The sequence below is a fragment of the Grammomys surdaster genome, unplaced genomic scaffold (genome assembly GCF_004785775.1).
Source record: "Grammomys surdaster isolate TR1022 unplaced genomic scaffold, NIH_TR_1.0 184, whole genome shotgun sequence".
Classification (NCBI taxonomy): Eukaryota; Metazoa; Chordata; class Mammalia; order Rodentia; family Muridae; genus Grammomys; species Grammomys surdaster.
The window spans coordinates 2,222,995-2,242,855 of record NW_021604629.1 but is presented as its reverse complement, the minus strand read 5'-3'; the positions used below and the strand labels follow the sequence as shown (position 1 = coordinate 2,242,855).

At 48.3% G+C, this 19,861-nt stretch overlaps 1 protein-coding gene across 2 annotated transcripts in view; it reads left to right on the top strand.

Moving 5' to 3' along the window:
- Lmo1 (LIM domain only 1) overlaps window positions 1-3,968 on the top strand; it is a 36,463-nt gene extending 32,495 nt beyond the window's left edge. For both annotated transcript variants that reach the window (XM_028768100.1, XM_028768099.1), the window contains 2 exons: window positions 1,869-1,994; window positions 3,563-3,968. In XM_028768100.1, the coding sequence (XP_028623933.1) occupies window positions 1,869-1,994; window positions 3,563-3,668 (232 nt within the window). In that variant the 3' untranslated portion in view covers window positions 3,669-3,968. The remainder of the gene's footprint in view (window positions 1-1,868; window positions 1,995-3,562) is intronic.
- The last annotated feature ends 15,893 nt before the right edge of the window (window positions 3,969-19,861 follow it).

The following is a 19,861-nucleotide window of genomic DNA, read 5'->3' as shown; positions in this document are numbered from 1 at the left end:
ATCTGGAAACTCCCCAGTTCCCCAGAGACCCTGAGATTTACCTGTCTGGACCTTTCCTTTCAATTGTTGCCTTTAGCTTTAGCAACAGATTTTTTTTTTTTTAAGTGATGGTATTTAGTGCTTCCAGGATGGAGAGAGAAACTGAGGCTGGGAGGAAGGGTTAAGGATGCTCTTGGGAAGTCAACCCTTGAAGACGTGGAAAGAGGCTCTCTTATGCCTGGAGGTTTGGAACATCTTGGCCTGCCATCAGGGCTGGGACTTCTCCCACAGCACCCACCGTGGTGCAGTGTGGGCTTGTGGGGAACTCCCAAGCACCCACTTCTGGGCCCTGCCAGCCATAGGGCCTGGAAGCTTTTTCCCCTATGCTCTGGTAGAGGTAGCAAATGACTTCCAGAGCCAGGTAGTCCAGTAGGTTAGGGAGGGGTGGCTGCCCAGTGCCTGGGCCTTTACAACAACTGCTGGTGGCAGAAAAGGCCCCCATTGGCAGGCAGATGCTGTGACCCAGCCTTTGTCTGCCTTTATCTGAGTCACCAGGCAGCTCAGGCCAATGAATAATGGAGCCAAGCTGGTCTGCAGGTGTCTGAGCCTGCATCAGACAAATCGGACAAATCGGGGATTAGAGGCCCCCACCACCCGCCTCTCAGCCTGCTTGCATCTTTTGGAGCTTGCTCAGCAGAAAGGAAGCAAGGAGGAGCTTGGTCGGCTCAGACCATTAGAGCACCCAGCCAAGAACTGCCATGAATGGGGAGGGAGTGAACTTCCTGTCCTGTCCCTGGAGCTTTGTAGCCAGCAGCTGAGAGGAGGGATGCCCTCTCAAAGAGACCATTGTGTCAGGTCCCCTTGGAACTTGTTTTGGGGATCAGTTCTGGGTGAGAAGCATCTTTAGGCTGTGTTGTCCTGGCAGCTTCGTTTTACAAAACGATAAGCTGAGACTCCAAGAAGGGAAAGGAGACATAGGCAGGTGACACAGTGAGATTATGGCAGAACACAATTTCATAAAACACTGTAATTTTATCTATTTTTGAGACATGTCAGCGAGGCTGGCCTTGAACTCCCCATGTAGACACAGATTACGTTCAATTCCTATTCCTCCTGCCTCTACGTCTTGAGTGCTAGGGTTATAGATGTGGACAACCACATGGGTATACATACCCAGAGCTTCTTGCATGCTAGGCAAGCACTCTGCCAACTGAGCTGCAGCCCCAGAAAGCACTGTAATTTTAAAAGCAAGAAGCCTCATCGGTGGCATAGATCAGTCTCCCAGAGGAGCCAGGCATATGCCCCTGGTGAGTTGTTTATCGCTCTGTGACTCATTCTTTTCTTGAATGGGGATGATATAAGTGTTGACCTCACAGGGCTGCCTTGGGATCAGATGAGGTGATTTTTGTAAGCTCTTAGCGTGTCCCTGAGCCACAGGTTCAGTTAGGGTTAAGGTTAGGCATTGCTGAGTACATTGTCCAGTGAGGGATACATTTTGATCTTTGACATTGTGATAACTGGGGCTCTGGGAGGCTCCAAGTGACTGCATGAGGATACATACACAGTCCAAGGAGGCCAGACTGCCTCTGAAATTTAGGCTTTCGTGGGTCTGGAGCCTTTGCTAAGGGGCCATCCTGGTGCTCTAGGGACTCTGGTGGAAACCTGAAATGGACATAGGGTGATGATGTGTACGCCTGACTGTCAGTTACATAGCCTCCCTGGGGAGTGAGATGCCAGAGTTTTAAAGCTTAATCTGGCAGGATCTAGATATGGTAGTTAGTTCTGGACTAGGCCCACTCGCTATCCCACGAGCTAGGGAATGGGCTAGCCTCTGGGTGAAGGCAGCTCCTTGGCAGGCCCTTACATCCTCTGTGCCCTTTACCTGGCAGGCTTTTTGGCACCACAGGAAACTGTGCTGCCTGCAGCAAGCTGATCCCAGCTTTCGAGATGGTGATGCGGGCCCGAGACAATGTGTATCACCTTGACTGCTTCGCCTGCCAGCTCTGCAATCAGAGGTGAGTGCCGGACCCTCAGCCAGCTCAACACACTACCCAGACCCTCGCCCCTGAGGCCTGCTGGTTGAGCCAGGAGCACTGAAGAGGCATGCATACAAGTGTGACTTCCTTTATGTACATAGCTGAGTGTGTATGCTGTCCTCATCATACACGTGGATATTTGTGTATCTACATCTTATGGTCAGATGTGTACACTCCAGTACTGGTGCACTATATAGTGGTAAGTTTCTACATGGATTTAATGATGGGGTATGTGTGTATTTTCACACTATGTATGTATATAGGATATAGGTATTTGTGCATTTGAGGGAGGAGTTGTTTATAGCAGGGTCTCATGTATCCCAGGCCACCCTTCAACTTGCTAGGTAGTCATGGTTACTGGGATTGTAGGAGTATGCCACGTGTCCAGTATGTATGTGCTTGTGTTTATATTTTAAATGTTTGTGTGCACATGAGCACTAGTACATGAGATCAGTGTTTAGTTTAGTGTAACTGTAATTGTTCATGCATAAGAGCTTGTGCATACTGTGTGTACATGGTGAGGTGAGAATTTTAGGCACATTTTAACTGTGTGAACTGAGTACACTGTATCTGTGGGCATGTGTTTTTGTGTCCTGTCTTTTGAGAAGGGGTTCCTAGGCCCACAGAATAAGAGATCTCTTCAGTGAATATCACTTCCTCCCTGACTTTACTCATGAATCTGGTTCTAGCCCTCTCTCTCTTGTGAGTTTCTGGGCCCTATTCCTTATCCCAATCCTGGGGGAAGACTTGAAGGATTTAAAACATTTACCCCTGGCTTGGAATCTACCACCAAAAAGCAGGAAATCTCCTCAGGAGCCCTTAGGTCAGATAGGAATTCATACAAATGTTTCCAGGTTGAGGTCCAGAGGGATCTGCAGGGAACTCTAGGCTGGCCGCGTACTCTGGGTAGACTGCCTACCAGCAGGGCTCTGTGAAGTTCCATCGCCACCTGGTGGTTAGATTGAGATCCACTACTGGGACTGAGTCAGTGACCTAAGGGCTTAAAGTCTCCGCCACCAGGGGACATCTTTGAGGGGAAGGTTGAAAATTCCTCAGTACTTCCAGAGGACTTAGAGATCCCAAATGTGATCTTCCTGGGCTAGAGAATAAATTGTGGACTGGGATCACTTAGGATGTGAGCCTTAAGCCAGGAGGGCAGAGGGATGGAAGCAGCCATGTTCTCCTTCTCCCTACCTCCCCTCATCTCTCGTCTCCATCCTTGGACTCTGTCTACTGCTGGTTCCTACCTTCTCCTGAATCCTCTCTGGGACTGGGAGAGGGCATCTGCATTCCCCCTGCATCTCCTCGAATGACCTAGGAGGAGGCCCGTGGCTTGACAGTCTATCTCACCACCCCAGGCTGCAGGGGTCTGCCGAGAGTAATTGACCAGGCTTGCGGTGGCATTTCCTGCATACCCTCTGGAAGGTTCCAGGAGCCAACTACTCAGTATCACCATCTGGCATGCGTGCCCCACCTCCCGGGCCAGGCTGGAACCTCCTCTCACTGAGACCTCACCTATAGCCCCTTTTTCTCTTGATTTTTTCTAGATTTTGCGTGGGAGACAAATTCTTCCTGAAGAACAACATGATCTTGTGCCAGATGGACTATGAGGAGGGGCATCTCAATGGCACCTTTGAATCCCAGGTTCAGTAACGCCCAACGTCTGGCCTCCAGGTCCATCTGTCCGTCTGCCCACCTGACCACCTGCCTGGCAAGCCGCCAGCCACTCTGCCTGCGCGGGCTGGCCAGCCACTGTCCTACAAGTTAGAACTTCATCCTCAGTGGGAAGGTGGTTTTTCTCCACCACCTCCACTCATTTCTTTGGGACCCTCCTGGGGCCAGGCTCGGCCTGTACAGTCTGTCTTCTGTATATAAATGGGAACATTTATTTTATGAGAAATGTAATGCGATTTTATTACTGGCGTGGATTAAACTTATGAATGTTTCCGGGGACATGACTGCATTGTTCACATTGCTGACACAGAACTGCACCTCCTCACCTTCTGCCTCTGGTGGGTAGGGCGTGGAGAAGCAGCCTCCAGCGCATGCTCTTGCCAAGCAGGGGCAAACAAGCATGGCTTTAGAGATCGGAAGAAGGGAATAGCTCAGAGTGCCCCAGCCACACATGAGAAGTGGGGTATTCCTCCCTTCCTGCAAAGCATACATCCTGGCCCTATGCAAAACCCTAAGAAGAGGGCACTGTGATGCTTTGTGTACTTTCAGCCCGCCCCTCTGTCACTGGAACTCCTAGCAAAGTGGCCAGATGGGGACTCAGTTCTGCCCTGCTCCACAGTAGAGTCCCAAATCCCAAGCCTCACAGCATGACAGTACCCTCCTAAAACCCCCCTTCCCTTCACAGTGACAGATAGTGTTTGTTGGGTCTGACCTGGATCCTAGTGTCTTGTTTATCAATCAAAACATTCTGTTTCCCTTGAGCTTGTCTATGCAGGCTGGAGACAGTCAGTCAGTCACTCAGCAAACCTTAATCTACTCCACATCTTAGCCTTATGCCTCTATTGGAGCTAACCCCGAGGGAATCAGGCATGGGGTTGAGTCATTGATGAGGCATAGTCTCTGCTCTTGAGAAATCTGCCAGGGACCTGGAAGTCTGAAGCCTTAGTAGGGGAGGGAGAAGAGAACCAGGAAAACTGACAGAGAGCACACCAGGGGAGGCAGAATGCTTCTGAGGAAAGCTGGAATCGGCCCATTCCCCACAGCAGATGTGGGCCCTGATGACTCTCCAGGGTCAGGAACAGAGGAGGCAGTGGACACACTCTCAAACACACACATGTGTGGACAGGCAGAAGAGACAGGCAGGTGAGCCAGCAGGCAGTCAGCCTAAGCCAGAAGATAGCCGGACCTGTGGCAGACAGTCAGACAGGCGTTTCTGTCTGCCTGGCTGAGCTAGGCTCACCCCGAGTAGCAAGAATAATGCCACAGTGCTGGGCATAGCGCCTGGAAGAGAGCAGAGTGGATAATTGGCATCAGTGAGAATCCTGGCCAGGGAAGGCTGTGTGGACAGGCTGTCCACCCAGACCCTTTGCTTCTCTTCCTCAGGGCCTGTTTTCCACCTGGTCACAGCCCAGTGCTAAAGGAGCCTGGCTATGGCCTCCAGCTGTGGCTGCCCCTCCCATATCTATCCACCAGGCCCACTCCTCCATTCCGAAGTATAGAGACAAGGCTCTCACGTGCCTGGAAGAGACTGCTGTAAGTCCTGGTTTTGTGGCCAGAGGAAGGAAAAGGTAGGACCAAGGATCATGGTGTAGGAATTCTCTGTGAAGGAGGTATCCCGTGTGTGTGTGAGAGTAGAGAGAGAATAGCCAGTGGGGCTGGCTGCAGGGGTGTTCGTGTGTGTGTGATGCACTAGGTTGGGGTACCAACAGTGTGATTGACAGTGGACTGGGAAGGGGATTGAGTACATATGGAGATGGGAGAATTACAGTCCACAGTGAGCTGTTGTCTCCCTCAACATGAAAAAGCAGATTTCTTTCCTGGATGCTAGCACAGTCATCAATGCCAGATGCTCTGTGGGCTCTCAAGACCTAGGATGCCTGCCCCAAAGGCCTGACTCCTAACTTCAGAGTTTGCTGCAGATAAAGTTGTAACACAAGTTAATTACATGGTTATGGAAAGATAACGGAGCCACTCAAACGCAGTTTCTGGGCAATTACAATTGTTTCCAACAGAGTTACCATATTGCAGCCATGAAATAGCATGTCATTCTGCAGTAATTATGTAATTAACTTGTCTCACCACTCTAGGTTGCACAACAATTAATTCACTCACAATAAGATAGACTCAAAATCAAACAGGCTGTGTTTGAGAGCCCCCAGTAGAGGAACTGGCCTTCTGAGAAGACCCCAAACCTACTCTCTCCACCCTCAGACCTTATCAGGGGTTTCCCCAGCTCCATATGTCCTGGAACTTTCCAAGCCCAGAGTCATGGAGCCAATTTATTGCTCTTTTACTACCCTGCCCAGGAAGTAAGAATGATCCGATTCCTGGGTGGGCCAAGTAGACCCAGATCTACACTGTGAAGTGCTGTGTTGACTGACATGAGCTGGCATCACCATGCTGGCTGTTGTGAGGGCCTGAGTAGGATTCACCTCACCAGGAAGCCCCCAGTCGGTCCACAGATGCTCTGAAGGCAAACTATGTTGGCCTGGCTTTGACCATGTAAAGCCAGTAGGAGGGGCAGGGCATTGCTCATGGGACAACTGAAGAAAGGCTTCATTGGCGACTGAAGCCTAGGTACTGTGTATTTGTAGGAGATTTATGGACTCTAGGGGTGATTCAGGAAAAGTCTAGCCTCCCCTACTCTAGCCACTGAGTGCAGGGTACAAATTGTCCTAGGCTATTCTCCTTGGGGACTACAGTCCACTGATAATTGAGAGTCAGTGACAGAGGGAGCTGAGCAGAAGCATTGGAGGCTATATCAGGTCTAGCCTGGGGCATATAGTCCTTGAACTATGGACTGACTTTACACTACACACAAAACCCTTCCATAGCCAGCCCCACATATGTAGGGGGGCTCCATCTTCCCTCCCTGTCTTCCTTGATGTCAGAAATATCATCACAGAGTTCCTGGACTGCACTCATGGTGGAACTTGTTCATATCTCCAGTCCTTGATCTGAAGCTGAACCACAGAGAAATGCTCAAAAAGAACCCTGATTCCAATGTTGATGCTGCCTATCATGAAATCTCACCTGGCTCTTATCTCCGGGATCTGATCACTGTGACCTTTTATGCAGGAAGTACTGACAAAACCCACATGACAGTCCTGTCTGGGAGAGCTTATCTTAAGAAGGGATGATGGCTTTTCTCAATTCTGCCATCAGAGACCATTTATGACCAGGCTAACTAAATCTGACACCGAGTGATCCACAGAACCACCTACCTAGCATACCAAGTGAGGGCGGACCCAGGAAAGACCCTTCCTAGCTGCAACTGTTCATCGCCCTCAGAGAAAATGACACAGAGAGAATGGTGGTGGTGAGTCAATATTTAGCTATCTTTTACCTTGAAAGCTCGAATTTCCTGAAAATGAATGAATATACATGAGCTGATATGAAGATAGGTAGGTTCAGGAAAATATTTGGTCAAGCCTGGTTTATCATGAGAGAATAATCATAAGAAACACATGTGTGCTCATGCGCATGCATGCACACACACACACACATACACACACAAAGCCAGATAACAGACACACACACACACACACACACACACACACACACACACGAAAAGAATTACTTTAATCAGAAGCCATAGCCACTCTTCATCTCCACATGAGATCCCGGGTGCAGGCATTTGTATTGCTTTCTCCCACTTAGGGTCTCAGTTTCTTGTCCCTGGGTCAGGGAGACAAAAGGATGTCCCAGATCTTCTCAGACTGTTGGTGCCACCAAAGTAAATTCCTTTTGAGCTCTTGACATCCTTTTTGTCACCCGGCAGGAGCTGGCCCATCCTTCCCATGGTTTGTCTCCAGCTGCATAGCACTCTTGGCCCTGCTACTCTACTTAGATTCTCTTAAGCTCTTGTATGTCCAGGATGGACTGACTCCTAGCTGTGCCCAGAGTTCAAATAGTAAGCTTCATGTCAAGCTTCTTTGTAGCTCTTTAGCCGCTTGCATCCGCTTCTTAGAGCTTGGGGCACCTCTTAATGGAGCTCCTTGTACCTGGATTCTACCTTCTTGACACTCCAGGGTTTGAGTCAGACCAGAAAGAAGGCAGTTGCTGTTCACAGCTGTAGAGAAGGTCTGGTTCCTACTCTGGGAAGGCTCAGAGAATAGGGGGCCAGACACTTGGGAAAGAAGTAGTCTTTAAACCCCATTCCCAATAGGGCTGTGCCAAACAGGCTTGCATTCAATGTGGACTCTCCCAGGTGGTTTCTGTTCTGGGCACCACTCGTCCATGAGAGCTGGTGGAAGACCTCTGCGCTGCTGAGCTTCCTCAAAACACCCATTCCCCTTCTCATTAGGCTGCACACCTACTTACGGCTCCCAGCGGATGCTGTCATGACTCTGATTCTCTGAGTCCGTGCATTTCAAGCCCAGCAAAAGCAAGTACCCAGTTATCCCTCCTGAGCCTTGGCTTGACAGAGAATCCAAGACCCCTTGAGGGTTTGGATCCCTTTGTCAAGCAGTAGCCTTTTGTGATGGGAGTAGTTTTTCTCCTATCCCTTCCGTCTTTGGCACACAAACAGATTCTAGAGAGGAGGTCTTGCCTGGATGTTAGTTACAGATTCTGGCCTGAGTCTGCTCTTTAATAGGACTCTGTTGAGGGACAGAAATTTCTAGGGTTTGGACAAATTCAAGTTTGTCTCTCAAAGCTGAAAGATGCTTGATGGTGTGGGGGGGTGGCAGCTAAGGCAGGCTCTGGGTTGTATCTCCTAATGTAGTGAGTCTCCCCACTGCATTTGGGGACCAAAAAGACTCTTCCTATAGAGGATTCAGAGGATGCCAAAGAATCGCAAGGCTCCCCTTTTGTCTCAACTTTTCTGTTTGTCTGCCATCCCATGCCATAGATGATATCGGGGGTAAGACACAGAACAAAACAAAAAGAGATGAGAAAGAATATGAATGATGTCTGGCATGGTGGTACACACAGCACAAAGGGAATAGAGGCAAAAGGATCCCAAAGTTCTTTGTCATCCTTAGGTACATAGTGAGTTCAAGGCCAGCCTGAACTTTTCTGTCTCATAAGCACAAAAGAGAGGGATGGGGGAGGCAAGAACACTAGGAGGGGGGTGGGAAGAAACAAGGTGAAGAGAGCAGGCATGGGAGAAATGTCCAGAAAAAAGTTTTTAATTGCAGGGATGAGCTTATAGAAAGGGCAGTGTGGTGTGGCATTTAAATGCTGGCTCAGAAGCTCAACGGGTGACATGGTTAGAATCCTAGCCTTCCCACCCAGCAGCTGAACAGTCTAGGGTTGGTTACCTGAGTCCCCGTTTACAGAGGAGAGCCATCCTTTTCTTTAAAGAAGAATATTGACAATGCCTATTTTTCAAAGTTGTCCTGAGATTTAGAAGATGATCCCACGGAGAGCACTCATGGATGCAGACATGACCATGAGGCCAGACAAACTCCAGACCAGCACTCAATGTAGGACACTTCACATTCCACAGACTGTATCATGTCCACTGGTCTGGCCTTGGTCTATTTCCAGGACAGTTCCTAGGCACATCCTATGCAAAGACTTCCACAGTCTTGGCCTCATGATTGCAGGGCATTCCTGGTACCTTCATGCTCTCTGGAGAGAACATTTTACCCTGGAACAGGGAAGAACAGGAGAACGCTCATCTCACACTAGCCAAGCAGGCTTTCACAGATAAAGTTATACCTGACCCATTTGAGTCTCTCTGCACTATGTCTACTATTTGACAGTTTAAAAACACCCAGAGGCCCAAGAACCTTTGTGAGTTATGCAATCTGGATTTGAACTCGGGCCTGGTCAGACTCTACATTCTATGCAAGCTACTGAGGGATTAAAATCACAAAGGCAAAGACCTGGGTAGAAGAAGGGTCTTGGAATCCAGAAGTAAATTTTTACTTCCAACAGAGCTGTGTGCCTGGGGTGAGGACTCAGTTGGTTAAGTGCTTTCCTTCCAAGAAGAGGACCCATATTTGATTCCCAGAAGCTACATTAAAAAGTGAGCATGTGCTACACACTTGCAATCTCAGCATTGGGGCCACAGAGGCAGGTTGGTCCCTGGGGCCATCTGATAAGTTCCAGGCCAATGAGAGACCATGTCTCAAAAAATAGAGTGGATGACTCCTAAGGAAAGGTACCTGATGCTGTCCTCTGACTTTCATACCCATGAGCACACACACGTTTCTGAGGGATTGTTCTTGGGTGAAGATGGAGCCCAGACATATTTGTCCTCCAGTACGTGTCTTAGCCAAGCATGTCAGCCCAGTCTGGTCTGCACTGGATGCTAGATAGGATAGCCTGGGCAGACTCCTCATCTACTCCTCAGCTCTATGTCTGTCAGGGAGGCAGGCCCCAATGCAGCATTCTTCAGTCAGGAAGCAAGCCTGTTAGTCAATCAACTGACAAGCATCTAGTGCCTGCCTCATGCCAGGTTTGCTGCTAAGAACGGAGAAGTGGAAGTACCAAGTGTAAGGCAATGGTGTAGAGGTTGGGGGAGACAGGAAACATCGGCAGATAATGAACTAAACGTATTCCAAGACATGGGGCAGCAGAGAGAAGCTTATTTAGATCAAGAGGCCTCAGGGTAAACAGGATGGCTCAGTGTACAAAGGTATCTGCCATTAAGTCTGATGACTTCAGTTTAATCCCTAGATGGAGAGGTCTAGCTCCTACATGTTGTCCTCTGACCCTCACAAGCAGACTGTAGCATATATACACTTAGATAGGTAAATGATAGATAGGTAGGTAGATAGATAGATAGATAGATAGATAGATAGATAGATAGATAGAATGGCCTCTGTTCACCCAACCTTAGAGACTACCTTACCCAAAAGGCTCACTCTGTGAACACTGAGGTCCAAGGAAGTAATATGCAAGTGCACACTGGATCCATCTGTCTTGCAGGCCTGGTATCTTTATTCCTTAGGCCTCTGCCTCCTGTCTGTGATGATGCCTTATGCTCCAGCCTAAGACTGCCTGCACACAGTGGGTGGAGAGCAGGAAGTTCCATGCAGCCCAGCACCTCCTCAGCACATGTCTCCCTTTGTTTTCCTGGCTAGTAAAAAATAGTTCTCCTAAAATACAAAGAAATTGGGGTTTGAGTTCTTGGCTGCCACCACCCATATTCCTGTTCCATCGTGTTACCAGCTAGGGACACATTGGCTGAATCTATGGCTTCTGGAGATTCTCTTGGGGTCCTGGTGAGAGAATGTTCTGAACACTTAAGATTACTACCCTGAGCAAAAGATGCATCTCGAAAGCATCTCTATACCCTGCATGACTGGTTTTCTAGGGGAAAAGACAGTTTGCTTTAAAAGGGAATTAGCAATGCCCAGAGGGCCACAGGACATCGGGAGCTGGCAGACTAGTCCCACTGTTCTTTCTTTCCTCTGTCCCATCTTAATCTACCTGGCTTTTTGTGATGGAAGAGGCCATGGGCCGAGGCTAAGCCTTGGCACTCATTCTGTACCCTCCTAGCTACTGGAACAAAAATAGCTTAAGGCTGCTGGTTTCCCCTTAGCTGTGACTGGTGGTCACTGGTGGTGGGGGTGGAGAGTAGGGGTGTCCATGGGCTAGTTTTCTGCCACTGGCAGCTCCCCCTAGTTGAGGGGTGTGATGGCTGGCTCCTATGGACCACACATCTTGCTTCAGCTGGGATTTCATTCAGGGCTGTAGGTTTCCAAACTCCAGTCAAGGTGACAGTAGCTTCTGGTCCAGGGACATCAGATCTCATATGCATAGGCCCCCCGCAGAGTGAAGAAGTGAGGCTGTCTTTACACAAGGAGGGTAGGAGCGACCACTAGTTCCTTGGGACTCAGGAGCACTGAGACCCTTGCCCTTGGTTCTCTAAGGCTGGCTGTCCCTCTCCTGGGGCTTTTCAGCCTCGGCTTTCTCTGCAGCTGTCTTCTTACTTAGAGCCTATGTAGGAACTAATCCTTGTGTTCATTATGTGAACCACCCTCCTCTGCCCCTCTTCTTTTATTAGAGACAAGAGAGCTAATTACCACACCCTCAGAGGCCCAGTTATAGGCCATTTAGAACTGACACAGCCCTTGAAATGATTTAAAAATCCCATTTCCCTGCAATGAAATGGGCCACCCTTCCCTCCTCATTAAGGCTAATTACTAAATGCTTCCCACTTAAGGAGGAGCCTTGCTCTCACCCTCTGCCCAAGCCCATCTCAGGACGTGGTTCTGCATAGAACCTTCTTGGGCAACAGCAGAGGCTCTTCCCTGTCTTGACTGGATATTGAAAATCTACCACACCATGACATCCTATCAAAGCCCTGGAAGCTAAGGCTGAAAGCAACAGGCAGGAAGGGATCAGGCTGGTGGAGTTGGATAGATTGGTGTTGAGGAGGAGAAAGATCTGGACGGTGTGGGGACACTAGCACCTCTGAAACATGCAGCAAAGCTGCTAACCCCAAACCTAAACAAGAACTTGCATCCAGAAGTCAGTCAAGGCCCTCATGTGTCATGGAACTCTCCATGGTGCTGGGACATGGTGCTGGATTTTCCCAGAAAAGTCTTTTGGCACTTAGAACTAGAAATCATTGCTGAGGAGGAGGAGGAGGGGGAGGAGGAGGAGGAGGAGGAGGAGGAGGAGGAGGAGGAGGAGGATAAAAACATATAAATGTGTTGTGTGGCTTTTCCTAGGAAGATGTGGGAAAAAATGCCAATCTACCCTAGATGGGGCACTGATGACAGACCACAGAAATTATTTCATTTAAGTCTAGCTTGGGGAAAACAACAGATTTGTTGGGGTTCTTTACAGAAACAGGAGTGACTTAAATGGAGCTGCATCACTGAAAAGCATACCCCTGCACGGATGATGGCTCACAAAAGCTGCATTCCTGCAACTCCCTGCTCAACTGGTGGGCTCCTGCACCAACAGGTCTCCCCTTCCCAGCAATTATTGGCTGTTTTTTATAACTTTGTAACTCTTGACACTCTTATTTTCCCGATCCTCATGACCCTTCCCCCGTGAATCCAGAAGGGAATATTTCAACTCAGAGGAAGTAGTTATAAAACACCAAAGTCATAAATAAGACCGCATTCTTTTTTCTAGGTAGTGTTTGGTGTAGCTCAGGCTTACCTAAAACTCACTATGTAGCCAAGGATGGCCTTGAACTTGTAGTCCTCCTGTCTCTACCTCCCAAGTACATGGTTTGTGCAGTACTGGAAATCCAACCCAGGGCTTCATGCATGCTAGACAAACTCAGGAACATCCTCAGCCCCAGTTCTTAATTTCAATTTAAATATGTTTATTTCCTAACATTTGTTCTTTGAATTTAGGGTTTCCAACTGAGGCTCTGAACTCCATTTGGCTCTGCTTTTCTGTTCTGTTTTGTTGTTTTTGTTTGTTTTTTTGTGTATCTTCTCCCACCCCCTTTTGAGACAGGGTCTCTCTGTGTAGCCTTGACCAACCTGGAACTCACTCTGTAGATCAGGCTAGCCTCAAACTTATAGGGATCTCCCTGCCTCTGCCTCCCAAATGCTGGGATTAAAGATTTGCAGCACCACTGCCTAACTTCTATATTTATTGAGGACTGGGAGACACTGTCCCTAAGGCTTGTCTACTGACATATATTAGAGAGTTTTCATTTGCTTTCCAAGGGACAGGTGGTATGAAGTGTCCCTGCATGTCTTCCTTCCAGCTTCACCAGTAGAAAATGCGCATTAATGTTTAGCTCATAAGCAAGCCCCATGTGGAAGAGCAAATTAAAGGAAAGGGATGTTACCAGCTCTGTCGGAGATACCAAAGTTTTCCCAGTGTGCACTTAGGCCAATCAGGAACCAGACTCTGCCTTACACTGATGTTTTTCCCTGCTGACCCCCAGCAGCAGAGGTGTTTCAAAGTGTGAGGTACGATATTCTTAAGTCTGAACTCTCAGTCCTGTCTGCATTCGAATTTTGCCTTCTGATGCTTGCAAGCTAATGTCTGAGCAAGGAGGAAAACTCCATGTAAAGGAAGAAGCACCCATTTAAGAGTTGCCAAATGTGCATTTCAGGCTCCTGACCCCATCTGGTGACATCCAGCTCTCCACAATTCCTCCCTCTGCCTAGTCTAAGCACACTCCACTTCTCAGTGTTCCACCTTCTGTTGAGTCCACTCAAGACTGCAGCAGATTCCCTATGTCTCCAGCTGCTGTGTGTCAAGGAGCAGCTTAATATCTGTCTCCTCTGGTATTTTCTGCCACAAGAGCCAGCCCTTCTTCAGGATTCCCATGACATGATTCCCATTCCCCACTCACTATGCCAGTGGTCCACATATGTATTGATTACTTTTGTGTCACTATGATCTCAATGCCTGCCAGAAACAGCTAGAAGGAGGAAATATTTATTTCAGCTCATGGTTTCAGCCCATCACAGCAGCAGATGCAGTATTATTAAGAGAATGTGGTGGTTCACACAGTCAGGAACTAGAGGGCAGGCATCACCTTCAAACATCCAACCCTAATGACTTCCTTCCACCATATAGGTCCCACAGCCTAAAGGCTTCATAGCTTCCCCCACATATTGCAGTCTGGCAAACAGCTACCTAAAACACAAATCTATAAGGAATACTTCAGTTTTGAATCGTGACAACATCTAATACACCACAAAGTCCTCCTTTCCAAGAAACAAGAGAGCCGACGTCTATTCTTTCCTGAGTATCACCTACATACATGGCACCTGTAGAACGGGAAAGCATCCTCAAGAAGAGTGGCTGAAGCAGAAAGCAGTGAGGTGGTTTGATTCACCCTCCCACTGCTATCCATCCCTCCGTCCTGCCTTCCATCCATCTAACCAGCGTCTAACACAGGTTAGGAGAGATTGCAAAAGATATGAAGCCAATGCCCTTCTAACAAAAACTGTCACAGAGAGGAGAGTTGGAAACCAGTCCATGAAAACATCATAACTCCTTGTTTCAGAACAGAAGCTACAGGAAGAAGGAACAGGAGGTAACCAGCAGTCCAGAAGAGACAAACACAGGTTTGATGAACATGTCAGGCAGCAGGTAGAGGCACAGAGATGGAAGAAAGTGGGGCCCACAGTTTGGCATCCTTGCAGCTCAGAGGCCCCAGAGGTGATCTGCAAAGCTGCTAACAGAGGCTCTCATACCAGGCCAGAGAGATAGACCTTCATCCACAAGGCAACAGGGAAATGGCAAAGCAAAGCTTTTTTTTCTTTTAAATAGAACAAGGATATGATCAGATCTGCACTCTTTGAGAGATCATTCATGGAAGACATCAAGGTCCAGTCAGAGGGAATCCAGGGGTAAGGACAGAGCAGACAGCAGCCTTAAAGACACCATTTCTGTGGTTGAAGTAAGGGTGGGTGTTTCATCAGTTGCTCTTCATGAGCCCTTGATGGACATTTTTGTGTTTTGTTTTTCAAAAATAAAATTTGAGGCAAGAGCTCTGCACATAAGTTAGTCAAGTCCAGAACTTCCCCCAGAGTTAACTGTTGCTTGGAGATACCTCTGCCACTCTGAGCCACTGGCTCACCCCAGCGGTGCAGGGTTACACCAGCTGGGGTAGCATAGAACCTCCTCCTGTTCAGTCTTCCTGACATCTCCATTGACTAGGGGAACTGACATATTACTATCCACACATTACAGTCAAGAAAGTGACTTGTGAGTTGCCACACCCCAGCCCCTATGGGTGAATTGTAGATGTTGGGCTTCTCAGGGCCTGGTGCTCCCAGAGGGAACAGAGATGTGCTTGCTGGAACCTAGGGTGCCCTGTCTGGTGAGAAGATTCCTGTGGAAGGATGGGAGAACATTGTTAGGAAACTGGGGGCTTAAGCCACATTGATTCCAAGAACTGAGCCAAAGGAATGAGCAGAGGATTCCAGGTAGCTAGGATGGTAGGGTGGCTACTAGGTCAGTAGATGCTCTCTCCAGGAAGCCAGCTCCTGATCCAGAGTCCTCTGAACTGAATATGACTGTTGGCTTCTCAAGTCCATGACTGGACACTCTCCCTTACTCTGCCTTGGAGTCAGAGACTGAGGCAACCAGTTTTCTTAGTGTGGCAAAGTGACTCTGGGCAGGTATCTGCCCTCCACACTGAGCCTCCATCCTGAGCCTCCGCCCTTCTAAGAAACTAGCAAGTCCGGGGATGTGGGTTGTGACCCCCAAGGAAGCCATCAAAAGGCATTCCACTATGTCACACCAACAGAAAGGCAAAGCAGGCTTCAAAGTTTCCCTAGCTGCTTGGCAAGAGGCCTCCTCTTACTAACCAGAGGATGGCTGTCATTGTCAGCCCTTTGCCATCTGAGAACAGTCTCTCATATGGCTGGTTAGTTACTGTTCTCAATTTGACATAAACTAGACTCATCTGGGAAGAGGGACTCTCAACTGAGAGAATGCCTCCATCAGATAGGTCTGCAGGCCGTCTGTGGTGCACTTTCTTGGTTAGTGTTTGGTGTAGGAGAATCCAACCCACTACGTACCATCCCTAAACAGGTGATCCTGGTTGTATAAGGAGCAAATTGAGCAAGCCATGGAAAGCAAGACAGCAAGGCAACGTTCTTCCATGGTCTCTGCTTTGGTTTCTGTCTCCAGGTTCCTGCCTCCAGGTTTCTGCTGGAGTTCCTGCCCTGACTTCTCCTCATGATGAATGGTAAGCTGCAAGATGTAGCCTTTTAAAGACACAAGCACCTTCCTCCCCCAAGTTGCCTTTGGTCCTGTGTTTATCACAGCAACTGGATGTAGACTAACACACCTGAGTAGATTCTCCAGCTGTGGGAAAGCCTGCATCTTTGACACCTCAAGGAGGATCAAATCAAGTTATTCAAGCATTCTGAGAGTTGGCAAAGAAGAATTTTTTGGTCTTCTTTTCTAAATATCAAGTCTGCATCCCAGCCAGTTTTCCCAGAGCGTGGGCTCAAAGTATGGATGGTCATGGGCTCCCACTGCTTTCCTGCATAGATCACCTCAGGCCTCTGGAGAGGTCCAGGACAGCAACGATGCCACATGAGGTGTATTTACTGTATCAGAGCTGCAGCTCCCTACTGGAATGCAGCCTTTGTCCATGGTTTTCCACCGAGGAGCAGAGTGGTCTAAAGTAGGGACTCTAGCACCTTGCCGTCTCTGGAGTGGCTGCTATGGCTTTACATCTTCAAGAGAGTGTCCCTACCTCAAAGAGACAGTAGGAGACTAAAGGAGGTAACAGATCAAAAGTGTCTAAGGCAATGTGTGCCATATAATAAACCCAGAGTTAACACTAGCCTATGTACTATTATTGTTATTACTATTATTAGCAGAATGACATCACAAAGTGAGAGACTGGGTTAGAGAAAGGAGTGTTGAGGCTCTGTCTAAGGATCTTCAAGCTGCTTGTTAGTGAGCATCTCATTCCTTCAGGCATTCAAATAGACACTGAATGACCCTGGTCTCCATCTCTAAGCAACGCCACTCATTCTTAGCTAGATGTTTGATGTCCTTTCTACAACTTTAAAAAGTATAGATTAACAGATAAAAATAGTATTTATGTACCATGCATAACACGATGTTTTGGAAGTACACATGCATCGTAAAAGGGGGAAATCTAGCTAATTAACAAATATATTACCTCACCTGGTCCCTTCCATGCCTTTTACACCTGAAGGGGGTGTCCACAACAGTCTGTTGGTCTACTTGTGGTACAGAAAAGAGAGGGAGTTAAGGTAGTCCCACCCATTGTCTGCAGTAGAGGACCCCAGAACTATTTCCTGACTCATGTCTCCATGCAGAAAAGCACCCCTCCTTCCTTTTTCTGAGCACAAACAGCAGGAGAGGGACCAAAATGGGGCCAGGAAGAGGTGGCTTAATAAAAAATCCCAATAAAGCTATGCAGCCCCTGGTGGCCAGGGGCAAAGCCTGGGCACAAGCCTTCCATAGACCCTCCCACCAGGGGGCCCTAACTAATATTTCTGGAGCCTCTGCCTGCCCCTGGCTTCATTACCCATTCAGAAGGGACAAGAGGTCCAACAAGGCTCCCCAATGCTGCCTGACAATATTGTCAAGCTGCTCACTCCAGCCCCACCCCAGTATACATAGCTTCCCGCTCCAGACCTGAGGAATGGGCTTCATGCAATCAGCCATTTGCCTATGGGACCAACTGGGTCAACTTATTGTGGCCACATGCCAGCTCCAGGGAGTCAGGCAACACTGGTTTGGAATTTGGAGGAAAGACTTATTAAAGATCAACAGAGAGGTATGGGGTTACTTGTTCCCTCCCAGAAAACAGAGAGAACCAAGATTGGTTCCAGTAGCAAAGGTTTGGGTAGATGGGGCAGACTCCCAGGCTAGAGTTGATTGCTAACACAGCACCTCCTCTGGCAATCCAGAACTGGCCATGGGGCCAGTTCTTGCTGTGTTCCCCCTCTCCACCCTCTCATAGAAAACACAATGCCTTTAAGGAGTCCAGGCTTAGCAAAGCTAAGTCTGCCCAGTTTCAAGACAGCTAGACAAAGGACTGGTACAAGATCGCCCTGAGTGCCTCAGCCCTTAGCTGCCTACAATGGGCAGGAAATAGGAGTGCAGACTCTGCAGTTGAGCTTAAAAAACAAACCTGTGAAATAGAGAGGGGTCCCCTGCTCCCCCTCCTCCAGTAGGAGCAGGAGGGGCTGAAAACATTTGTTCTGAGAGAGGGGGGAGAAAACCCTAAGTGCTTCTTCTTCTGTTTTTTTTTTTTTTTTTTGCCAAATCATGCAGAAGATGCTGGCAGCTGCGAAGATTCAATTATGCACAATGCGAAAAATCATTTACAAAAATAATGGCACTCGAAAAAAAATGGCCTCTCCAGAAATGGCGTGGAACAATAAATCCGTTAATTAGCTAATTAATATTCAATTGGGGTCAGTGGGCTTAATAGAACCTTTCTTGGAGACCCAAGAAATTCTAAACTGCCTCGAGGCGTCTGCCCACTGCCATTATCTCGGGCTAGCAGGCCCTTATCGGACTGCCAGCTGTCCCCAAACAATGCCGGTCCTTATCAGCTGGGGCAGCAGCCCTGGCCGCTCACTCTGGTTGCCTCCACCCAGAGGAGCATGCAGCCTCTTGGTAATTGATATATGGCTCAGCTTTGTCTAAGGCTGTTTGCTCTGCTGGTATTTAAGGCAGCGCGGGAGCCCCTGATTGATTGCCATTGGCCAAGTTTCTGCTGTCAATGACAACCTGTCAATGGAGGACCAGCCAATGACAGTGGCTAACATTCTTCATATCCCAACCATCTGGGCCAGGCCAGAGGCCTGACATGCAGCTTCGTGGCCCGCTGGGTGTGACTTGGGTTTGTGGGTGTGTGAGTAGAAGGCTGGTGTCCCCTGCCTTGTTTTGTCATCCTTCCAGTCTTTCTCTCAGGAAAGGAAGAGGTTGGAGCACACCCATACTACTCTAAACGTGGTTCATGAGCTTGCAGTTACCATTGCCTGAGAGTTTCAGAGAGACTTCAGGCTTCTGGAATTGGAGCCTATGGAGGAGGGAGCTGAGAGTCTGTTTATTATACAGCTCTCTGGAAAACTCTCAAGCTGAAGTTTGAAAGGATCACAGTTCAAATCCCTGGCTGTGCCTCAGGATCATTTGGGCATAAGGAGGTTACATGTACTCTTTCCTGCTGCTTTGGGGCCTACCCCCTCAGTTCTGAGCACTGGAGACATGAGGTACTCTAAGAGAAGTAGAATGGCTAGCAAGAAGCAGCAATCACGGTCATGGTCATGCCTGTGGGATAAACATGCACATGACCAAGAGGGTTAACAAGTTCTGACTATACAGAGCTCCAGGAATCCATCAAGAGTTAGAATGCAATTCCATATGTTTCTTGTGGGAAGGTCTTCCAAGGCTAGTCCCCAGATGTTTTAACACCCACTGCAGGCTGATTCTCAGCTCACCTCCTCCATGAGATGGACCATGTAATCAGAAAAAAGGAAGCAGAGGACGTCAGTGAAGAAGAGGGACTCACATCTTGCAAGGACTCAAAGCATAGGGCCAGTGTAACCGTAATTTTTCTTGATGCTGTGAGCAAATACTTGACAAAAAGCAAATTAAGGAAGGAAGGGTTTATTCTGACTCACAGTTTGATGCTACCAGTCTACCATGATGGTGAAGGCATGGCTGCAGGAATGGGAAGCATTTGGTCACATTGGATCTACAATCAGAAAATAGGAAGAGATGAAAGCTTTCATGGTGGACTGTAGCATCAAACTAGGGTCATGACCAAGCGCAAGGGAGTA